This window comes from Calliopsis andreniformis, chromosome 2 (genome assembly GCF_051401765.1).
Source record: "Calliopsis andreniformis isolate RMS-2024a chromosome 2, iyCalAndr_principal, whole genome shotgun sequence".
NCBI classification, from domain to species: domain Eukaryota; kingdom Metazoa; phylum Arthropoda; class Insecta; order Hymenoptera; family Andrenidae; genus Calliopsis; species Calliopsis andreniformis.
Window position 1 is genome coordinate 13287082 of NC_135063.1, and position 10644 is coordinate 13297725.

The 10644-nt window shown below is 39.3% G+C and overlaps 2 protein-coding genes across 3 annotated transcripts; one reads left to right on the top strand and one right to left on the bottom strand.

The window, feature by feature from the left end:
• The first annotated feature begins 1198 nt into the window (after positions 1-1198).
• Hob (bridge-like lipid transfer protein family member hobbit) lies at positions 1199-8774 on the top strand. The gene is made up of 13 exons (XM_076392310.1): positions 1199-1311; positions 1388-1514; positions 1600-1791; positions 1883-2134; positions 2359-2520; positions 2600-2812; positions 2881-3148; positions 3209-4314; positions 4386-6480; positions 6562-6806; positions 7026-8082; positions 8167-8384; positions 8452-8774. The coding sequence occupies exons 1-13, from the start codon at positions 1253-1255 to the stop codon at positions 8734-8736; spliced, it is 6279 nt and encodes a 2092-aa protein (XP_076248425.1). The 5' UTR covers positions 1199-1252; the 3' UTR covers positions 8737-8774.
• Positions 8775-8888: 114 nt separating this feature from the next.
• LOC143188199 (sesquipedalian-1) lies at positions 8889-10625 on the bottom strand. Of its 2 annotated transcripts, XM_076392319.1 has the most exons (3): positions 10153-10625; positions 9923-10050; positions 8889-9839 (listed from the first exon to the last, which is right to left on the bottom strand). In XM_076392319.1, the coding sequence occupies exons 1-3, from the start codon at positions 10214-10216 to the stop codon at positions 9483-9485; spliced, it is 549 nt and encodes a 182-aa protein (XP_076248434.1). In that variant the 5' UTR covers positions 10217-10625; the 3' UTR covers positions 8889-9482. The 2 variants fall into 2 exon arrangements, with proteins under 2 accessions (XP_076248434.1, XP_076248433.1); XM_076392318.1 differs by having other exon boundaries at positions 9923-10625.
• Between the last annotated feature and the right edge of the window lie 19 nt (positions 10626-10644).

The following is a 10644-nucleotide window of genomic DNA, read 5'->3' on the forward strand; positions in this document are numbered from 1 at the left end:
CGTCTTCCAATTTCGATCTTGTCTGTTCGCGAAGTCGACGGAGTCACTGCTCGAAAGTTGCATCGCGAACAGTTATGGTCCTCGAGAATCCTCGGGGAAACTCGGTCATCGTGTGCGCGTCCCCTTCGACGGAATGCGACTCGCGACTTGATAGCCAGACCGCCGACGAATCGATACTCGCATGGCAACGTGGTCACGATATCGTAAACTGTTCTGAAAATACGCATCGAGTTGTCTGCGACTGCTGTCGCGAATTTAATCGCTTTCTTTCGAGCGTCGATTTTGCGCTATTACGGAGCCGCTTTTTTGCCTCGAGAACCACCCCCAGTGGGGTGACTCTGTATGTGCTATAGTTTTCGTAGCTCTTAGCCACGTGCAACCCTTCTTTACTTTTCTGTTTATTGCTGCGTATAGCGATCGAACTTTAAAGAGCACGAGAAGTTTCGATTTTTTCTTTGGAACATCTTTGAATACGCGATTCTCTTTTTCGTTGTTGTTGAAAAATTAATGAAAAGTTGAATATTATCAATGAAATACTTTCAATGTATTAAAGTACATTGAGTACAATTAGGCGTAACATGTTTAATTTCAAGAAATGTACATTATCGTATACATTATACGCTGTTTATTGCAGTTTTATTCGCGTATGTTATGTTTTCCATATGATCGTATTAATAGTGTTATTAACAGAGTAAATTTTCAATGTATCGTTTACAATGTTTCATAGGAAACTAATGCCTCTTTTTTCTACTATTTTTTTTAGCCATTTATTTATTATTATTTCTTACAGTTAAAATACATGAACTAACCTTATTCTTCTCTTCGTTCGCTCCACGTCTGATAGGTTAACCGTAAAGCTTTAATTAATTTCTGTACACTATCAGCACAATTATCATAACATTTGTTTCTAGTAATATGACAATTTAAAATGCGTTTAACGTTCTATGATTGTTATAAAAAATCGAGTTCGTTTTTTGAGCGATAAAAATTGATTCGCGTGCTGTGGCTGATCATCGACGAACGTGGTCGACGGTTCTCGTTTTGTACGATAGTATCGAAGATGTAAGAATCGATGTGTCGATGTGTTCGATGAAAAAAATTATACAGTTTGCGATTTATCAGCTGTCGATCGTTATTGTGGTCGTTTTGATGTGTAGTTATTTATAATTCGGTCCTCCGATTTTTGATAGCCTATTTTGATGTTATGGCGCAAATATACTTGTACTCCTGTTACGATATGTGATTCGTAAAAATGACTGGTTTACTTGCCCTTTGTGCGATTTGTTTCGTTCTTTATTGCACTTTCACTTGGTAAGGTTAACGATTGAACAAAATTACAGTTTTTGAAACCGGTACAGTCTTATTTAATATGTCATATATTTAACAGGATAATACCAAGGCTGCTGGCATGGCTGGTGAAGAGACGATACAAAATTTATTTACGCGTTGGGCACATTTCCCTGCCATATTTTATACTTCGAGATGTAAATGTTTCGAAAAATGGTTTCACGTTGGTAAGTCATTTCAGACTTTCACTATTTAGAAACATTAATGTTAGTTGTGTTAAAAATCTCTTAAATAAACGAAAAACTTTTGCAGCAAGTTGAGGAAATTAGTATAAGGAGCAGTCTCTTTAGCAGTGACGTAGCAAAACTTCTAGCAGTGATAATGAAGGATGTTAGGATTAATAAAGATGTTCCTGTTAAGCCAATTTGCACAACAAAGAAACCTACGAAGCCCATGGACTTCCAGAACAAGAAGATCCCACCAATAATCATAACATTTGTACAGGTATATTTGTGCATTAATTACACAGAATAATTTTAGGTGTAAATGGAATTACAATTACATAACATTAACAAAAATATTTAAAACTTTTCAGTTCATGGCTGTGCATGTAGAAAATTTGAGCCTCTTGATTTTGGGTAATGGTTGGCTGGCTAATGGGAGTGCAGAGAGTCTCAATTTGGATGGCAGTGTTGTTCATGGTGCTCGTACCCTTCTTGCATCTGCAGCTGTTGTGGGAGGAGCAATGAAATTATTACGTCATGCCTCAGATGCATGCTTGGCTCAAATATCCTTTGCAGGAACTGCAGAAGCTACTTTGAAAGCGCTTGGAGAACTTTCTGTAGAGGTGAGCAAATTGGTGTGGCATATGCATGTCATGTATACGTAGTTACTCGTTTTTCAAAGAATAAAGTTCAAGGGCCATAGAGTAATTTGATATTATGCAATCCAAGAATGTTGCTCAATGCTTTGAACGGTAGCTATTTGTGTTTAGCGCACTTAATGGACGATCCTGAACAGCTGTCCTTTGAAATGGGAATAAATTGGAATCAAGCAGGATCTAATTTATAGAAATTGTACATCGGAATAACGCAGACAGAGGGTTCCGGAGGAGCAGGTCTCGTCAGCTTCTTCAAAGACAGAAGTTCGTTAACCGCGGCATCTTCCTGTACCGATGCGACTACCCCTTCTTCCGATGACCTTCTGGCTCGATTATCGCCACTTATACCAAAGGTATCCAAACCAGTGATTAAGGAAAATTATTGATTATTTACCATCATTATGTACGAGCTAAAAATGTAAATATCTCTAGGATTTTACATTGAAAGTAGGCAATTCTTCCATAATAACGGGTAGAGAAGATGGCATAGCTCTTGGATTGGAAGGCACGATGAAGGGCCTTCAAATTAACACAAAATTCCAACCATATGGACCACTATTAAACCTTACTTTAAATTTGGATGGACTGTTAGTTCGCAGTAAGCTCCCCGTTTTAACGCTGCGATCGTTGATAATCAGTTCTAAGGTATCACGTTTGTTCAATACTGTATCAGTTAAAATATTGCAACCATTTACATGTTATTCCTTATATAGGTAGAACAGGACATTTTGCAAGTTGCAACACAAATTAATAGTCTTTCAATTATTTATGACCATAAAGACTGGGAGACAATACTATGCAATACCGATCAAGAAATTTCAAGACCCGTTGATAGAGTAGCATTAAAAAATAAGTTACCGTGGTTAGATGTGAGGGTGAACACTGAACTTTACGACTCCTCTCTAAGTATCAAGCTAGTAGATGTTGATGAAGTTTCGTGTGGAGTGGCGCACATGAAATTTTCTCTGAACACACTTACAGGTACGTAACGTATCGAGTCTTTCGATATAATCATAGACTAATAATTATTTCATTCAACAGATTCTTTCGACGGTTGGAATACTGAGTTGGTCATAGAATCTTTGTACTGTACCTTAAACGGTTCAAACACCGTCACGTCAGAGACATCCCATCGATGGGGAACACCATTATCTATCGGAGTATTATTAGCTACAACTCGTACAAATGCTATAGGTATCGCAATCGATGCTCTCGTAACTGAATGGAGTTTAGAACTTGCCAGATTTCTTGAAGAAGCGTACAAATGTTGTCGAAAATATAAAAGAACAGAGACAACAAGACAAGTCAGAGATCCAGAGAGTGTCGTTCAACTTAATCTTAAAATTACAAACTGCAATCTATTCTTTATTGCGGAAAATAATTTATCGGTTATGACACGTTTGGATATTGCAAGCTTGGAACATAATGCAAAACGATTGGTAGCTGTAGCTGAAGGTGTAAGCGCGATAACTCTCAATAAGAACGAACCGATTATCTGTCAACACGCACAAGCATTGGTTCATCCATTCTTAGCTATAAGAAAATGTAAAGGGGCGGTCACTTCTGAAATGATCAATATTAGCCTGGATGGTACCAATTTAGCTTGGAGTCCAAATTTACATCTTCGACTTTTGCAACTCTGGCTAGAGTCTGCAGATTTTAGGTCCATTATAAATCGAGATACATCATCGATCGGTGTTCAAGATGGAAAAAATAAAAAGGCGAAACGAACATTGGATATACTAGCTACTGGTGGTATCAGTTTATCTATAGACATCTCTCCAAAACACTTTTTGGAGCTCTCGTCGGATGAGTTGCGATGGTCACAGGGTGAATGGCGACTGAATTACGTTCGTGCTACTTTAGACTTGGCCGATATAGTTGCATTAGAAGGTTTCGAATTAGTCAAAGTACCAGACAATAAAGAAGTGCGTGTAGAAAGGCAGAGCAACGAAGGTTTTATTTTGGACTGGAACGAAACATGGGCGCTCAACATTGAGTCAGTAAAGGCTTGCTTCCCGTACGAACATCAATTTACAGACGCCATACAAAACGAACTATTCAGTATAAGAAAGTGGTTAAAGGAAGTTCATTCGTCTTCGAATAAGGGAAAAGAAATATGTTTGCCGTGTGATTTAATCATAAAGGTAAATATATCTACATACATATAGACATAAGTGACACTAATTCACACGAATTCATTTTTACGCAATTACAGATCAAGGAATGGGTCTTTGAAGTGAGTGATGATCCTTTCGAAGTACGCTTACGAGACAACTACGAATTGTTGGAGGACGAATATAAAGAAAGCTTGAAACGACAAGCGATGCTCGATGCGAAAGTACAGGAACTTTGCCGAACTCACTTGTTATTACCTCAAGGAAAAGTTGAGGAATTGTACGCCAGCTTAAATAAAAAGAACGCCGAGATATACGTTCAAAGATGGAAACAAATGCAACGTGCTGGACCAGCGAGGACACGTTTATTTGCGTGGACTATGCTGGACATCGAGATACTAGCTTTGGCTGATCCATCGATTAACGGGACAGAGAACGCGACGAGGGCTCTTCGAGAAATGGACGCAGAAACACCTTGGCCTGAGGATGGCCTCGAGTTTAGTGCGCTATGGGTCAGAGGGATCAGTCTAAAATGCGCTGAATGGAAGTTACAGTTACGCGATTTCCCACAGCCATTGCTTTTGGTGGAGAATTTGAGCGTATGGGGTAGACTAGCTGGTGCAGAAGCTCTGGCGCCTCCAAGAGCCAGACGTACTGTAAGGATTGAAATCGGTTCTCCTTGGGAAGATATTGTCGTCGAAAGAGGAATGACGTCATTAAAGTATTATCACGACCTAAATTGGGACATTGATAAATTCAGGTACGCATTCGGTCCATGTTGGGAGCCAGTGATAGCGCAATGTAACCTTAGCTTCGAGAAAATCATCCATCCATCAAGAGACCCAAGTCCACCGTTACCATTTTGGGACAAAATGCGACTAGCGCTTCATGGCAGGCTAACGCTTTGTGTCAAACAGCTGACGGTTTTGTTACACGGTTCACTGGACCCATACAACACTACAGAAGAGATGGAACTAACTTGGACAGGGTTAGAGCTTGATTGGACGCAAGGAAGAATCATTGTAAAGGGCGACTTAGACGTTTACGTTCGTACAGCAAGCAAGTACGACGATTGTAGGTTACTACATTTGCCGAATGTTCGTTTAAGCATTAAGCTAGCATGGGTTTGCTTGGGCGATCCGAGGGATCATCACACCGCGATACCTTGCGCTCCAGATAGACTGCCAGAATATTCGAGTAATCAAGAACATGATTCATTTAGAGCGTTTCGTTCGCAGAACTTAAATGTAAGTCTGTCATTGGAGACAAAACCGACTGGATCGCCAGCCCTAGCAAGCGCACCAACTGCACTGCTTTACGGAAGTACTTTGAGATGGTTTGAGAACTTGAAATTCATCCTGTCGGGTGCAACAAGGCCAACGAGAAAAGGGCCTCTCTTCAAGAATATCAGGCCTAGAAAGAAACAACTTAGTCGACATTATAGGAAGGTTAGATTAACGCTAGCTTTCCATCGGTTTCATGTCAGTTATTGGATGTCATTCGCCATGCAACGAGGGTTTGAAGTAACTGGAGGAAGGGTAGCCTGCAGCTCCGAGCATAATTTGGCGTTGCATCCGATTGACGATGGTCTGATACATCGGCCAAGAGCGGAGTGGTCAGTGGTTTATATGAACTGTGAGTTGAGTGACGCGGAGATCTGGTTGAAGAGTGCTCTTCAAGAAGACAAGGAAAGTACTTCTCTGAGACAACCTGTTGAGAAGTGTTATTGCTTGAGTGTAGCTCGTGTGAGCTATGGCAGGGAGGCAATGGTGACAGGTTTAAGTGGAGGTGACACCCCTACTCACAGATTGGTCGTACATGATTTGAAAGGAGCTTGGACGAAAACCAACCGAGACGTAGCATTCGCTCTCTTTGATTCTTTCATAAAGACTCAACAGCTGAAGAAGAATTTGTCGACAGCGGCGCTGAAAGGCTTCCACAGGGAAAGTTCTTTGACACCACACAAAAATCGAACGAGATCTGTGGAGGCTCAAAATACGCCGACACAAATGAATTCGTCGACCACGGCTAAGCCACAGCAAGGCGAAGCTGTTGGAATGCTGCAGAGACTGATAGCTGAAGCCGCTAACAAGCCAGTCGCGTTTAGTGATGATTTATCTGTACAAACTAGAGGCCAGCAGCTGCGTGGACTAGCAGCGTGCCACCAAGATGATGTTTTACATAAAAATTGGCTAAGTATGACGATACATACATACGCATGTATGCAACATGTTTTATATGTATTTTATAATGCTGAATTTCGTATTTATCTTCTAGTTGCATTGGTAAACAGTCAAGTATTACTGAAAGGCATTGAGACACGAGGCTATGTAATTATGTCTGCAGCAAAGGCTGAGATATTACAGAGGATTCATCAGCCAGTATGGAAGGAGAGAACACTGGTATCTAAAACAACATGGGTCGGTTCTTTGGAGTGTATGCAATATTATGCCACTGTTAGTGCAAATATCGATGATAATATCGATGATAATATAATGTGGCTGACATTGGACAACATACAAGTGAGTTGACTGAATTGATCATAAGAATAAGTTCATAAGATTAGTAGAAGAAATATAGCAAAGTCGTAACTGTCACTTCAATTGTTTCAAGTATTGTACCAATTAGCTTTCAAACCTTTCATCTTGATTAATTGTCAAATTTATGATTTTGTTATCTCTTCTACTGAACATTGATATAGTTAGAAAACAAAGTAACAAAAAATCTGAATTAACTGGAAGGAGAAAGATTCGACCGTGATAGCTGGTTTACCGGATGTACCAGCGCTGGTAGGTTCTGGGCAGAGTGTCGGCGGTGTGGTGAGTGAGACGGTCGGTGGTGGCGGAGGACCTCAACATCAACTGCAACGAATCGTCTCGAGATGTAAATGTGAGTTCTTCTACGTCGGTTACGGGCAGGCGTTGGACGTTGGATCGATCCATCAAGTTCCTCCACCGCCGAGAGAAGAAGTTAGTCCGTGGGAAAGGAAGGACCTTTCAGCTGCTGATGCATTCACCTTAATGCACCACGATTTGGATGTCTGCACGAATTCGTTGCAGTATGCCATGATCTTGGACATCGTGAACAATTTGCTGCTGTACGTAGAACCTAGGAGGAAAGAAGCGTCAGAACGACTACAGAGAATGAGATTCCAGTTGCAATTGCATTCGGTCGAGGATCAGAAACGACCAATCCAGCAGTTGCAAAATACTGTACGTGGATTGGTGGCGAAACTAAGAAGATTAGAACGTGAAACGTATTTAGTACAGAAGGCGCTTGCAGAAGAATCTAGTCCCGAATTGCTGACCGAAATGGAACGATTAGAAGCGAGGGTGTTTGAGTGCAAGGAACACCTCAGTGCAAGGGCAGAAGAACTCGATGTGATGTTGAGCTGTTATAAAGAAACCACTGCTCCTGCTACAGCTTCTACTACTTTGAAAGATAAGCCAGCAGCGGTCGCGAGAGTCGCTGAGATTTGTTTCAAACATGCTCAATGGAGGCTAACAGATGCAGACGGTCAGTTAGGTATTGCTGACCTTATATTGACCAATTTCCTTTATACGAAAACTAGCAAAACCGACGATTCAGTGGAGCACCTTCTCGAATTGGGATATGTTAGAATGACCAACTTATTACCGAATCAAGTGTATACGGAAGTGTTAACGCCTACAGAATTGCAGAGTAATATGCCTGTCGACAGGCAGAGAGCTCTTCGAGTATTTTGCAGAGAAAAAGCACCGGTTGCAGGGATATCCGTAAAAGAACATTTTGAGATAAATGTGGTTCCTTTAACGATAGGTAAGTTAACCATTTTTTCTAAATCTATGGTAACATAATATATTAAATATGATTTTCCTGAATGTTTGACATATTTATATACAGGTTTGACCAAGAAATTTTTTAACACCATGCTCAAGTTTTGTTTCCCCGAGAGAGATCCAGAAGGAATAGAAGAACCACCAGCACCGCAGCGAGACTCCTCATTTTACGTACCAATCGAGAGAAGAGACGATGTAGAAAAAATGAAAGAAAGAGCGGATAAAAATAAACTCTTCATATATATTAAAATACCAGAAGTACCCGTTCGTGTATCTTACAAGGTAATTCTTAACTAAACAGTTACGTTTTTGTGAATGCACTTTCTGAATCATTTGTTTTTTCTTACAGGGGAATAAAGAAAAGAATTTGGAAGATGTCCGTGATTTTGCGCTGGTAATACCTACATTGGAATATCACAATGTTACATGGACGTGGCTTGATCTTCTTTTGGCTATGAAAAGCGATTCTAGACGTGTAATATTGAGTCAAGCTATTAAGCAGAAATTACAAATCAAGCCGAGAGGACCACAAGAAGAATCAGCACCACAGGAAGAAGATAAAGCTCGACTTTTGCTAGGTGCTAGACATCTACCAGGTGATGCGAGAAAAAAAGGTGTATTTAAATTTAAGTAAACTGACACAAACGCGCTTTAATAAATAATTTGCAAGGAGATATCAATGTTCACTATGTCTACTGAAAAAGACCGGGGGGGGGGGGGGGGGGGGGGGGGGGGGGCGATTGGACATAAATGGGTGGGTTAGATTAAATGAGAATAGACTAGAAGTATCATAAGGAAAATACTTTTCGATTTTGCCTGTGAAATGTGTTTTAATAAAACACAATACAATTATTTATGTACGCTAGACAAGATGTAATTCGTTAATAGATAAAATTATTTTAACACTTGTATCTCTATCGGGTCGATGTCTTAATAGTATTTCGAAGATCGTACCTAAACTGTCTGTCGTTTTTGTTTTCTCCTTCTATTTATACTTATTGTACAATAAAGTTTAATCTTGAATAATATTGAACTCTATAGGTGTGCTTTTACAGTCAATTCCATCTCACCAATATGAACTTATAGTGCCTAAATACAAATGTTCATCCTCCGTCTACTTTATCCTTATGGTGAGTACATATGCATCAGAGCATAACTAATTTTCAGATAAAATGTAACTCTATTTAAGGGGCAAATGCATTTTGCCTTTAAGGTATCATATTACTTTAGAGAAGTTTTCATAATAATTGAAAGTAGTTTTTTCATCATTTTGATTGCAAATTCTGCTGTTACAAAAATAAATGATAATTCTAATAATGTTTAATAAGTATGAGATCATATTTTCTATTTAAATATTTACAATTTATATGCAATGTGTTGTTAAAGACTAATCAAAGGAGCCTCAGCATTCTTTTTCGCATGCCTCCATTCATTCAAGTCTGCCAAAATTTTTCTACCATACATAGTGTGCAATTCGCGAAATGTTATTCTTGTTCTTGGAACATTTTCTGTTCTACCAGGGGCAGATCTGACACTCTGTGAACGATGGTGAGATTCTGGTCTATTGAAAGGATTATGTCTTTGTCGTGGAGGAGCTTTTGGAGACTCTGAAGGGGGCACAACTACAGTAGTTTCTTCTTCTGCTGCATCCAATTGCCTTTGCAGTTCTGCCACCATTAATTTCATGTAATCATAACTTGCACATGCCAAAGCTTTCATCCACTGCTCCATGGATTCCTGAAAGTGAAAGTATATGTATTCGCAATGATTCTAACTGAATTATATTGTTGCACTGTGAAACATTGCAGTGATCAGTTTACCTGAGATTCTGCAGCAAGGGCATAATTTCTATTATTTGGACCATGAAATACAATTTGAAAGCCGAACTGTTCTTCATCCTCTGCCAATTCAATAGTGCAACCTTCAAGAACTATCAGACCTACAGGTTCTTTATCGCCACGACGATCAAAGTAAAACAATATATTTCCTTTAAGAACGAACCATCTTCTTTGATATCCTCGGTTCAGTTCACCACGTTTATTCAACCAACCTTCACGATCTACCGGCGTTGCCGAAGTTGCGAATGCAACCATATTTTTCTCGTTTATTTTCATTGCATTTGAAATTGTAGTTTCGAATGGACTGTTGCGAAACAACGTTAAACTATGCTAGTTGATTTATGCTAGTTTAATTTCGCACAATGTTCCTATTCCCTCAATAACTTGGCGTTCTGTCGTAAAGAGACAAGCTGAAATTTCTTCCTATATTAATATTTTCTAATTTCGTTTCGCTTATCTTGTCTCAAGTTAGGTTAACCTCACTCGTGAAAATGACTGACAGTGATCAATGTCTTTCACGTGATATACAGTCAAGATTTATGATTTTTTTCAAATTTATTATATATTATTGAAATAATTTTTTTCCATACACTGTATCTCCTCTTCCTGCTTTATTTTCTTTCTTTTTCAACAATTCTAGCAACTTTATGTTTACATATTCCAGGAATTACACACTTGACGTAAAATTCTCACAATCGTATCGT

Bases quoted from the DNA above. Each gene is read 5' to 3' on its own strand.
- LOC143188199 (XM_076392318.1), bottom strand. From the start codon at position 10,216: ATGAAAATAAACGAGAAAAATATGGTTGCATTCGCAACTTCGGCAACG. The intron at 9,840-9,922 runs GTAAACTGATCA...TTTCACTTTCAG, and splicing joins CCCTTGCTGCAGAATCTCAG to GAATCCATGGAGCAGTGGAT.
- Hob (XM_076392310.1), top strand. From the start codon at position 1,253: ATGACTGGTTTACTTGCCCTTTGTGCGATTTGTTTCGTTCTTTATTGC. The intron at 4,315-4,385 runs GTAAATATATCT...ACGCAATTACAG, and splicing joins CGTGTGATTTAATCATAAAG to ATCAAGGAATGGGTCTTTGA. The intron at 8,385-8,451 runs GTAATTCTTAAC...TTTTTCTTACAG, and splicing joins CCGTTCGTGTATCTTACAAG to GGGAATAAAGAAAAGAATTT.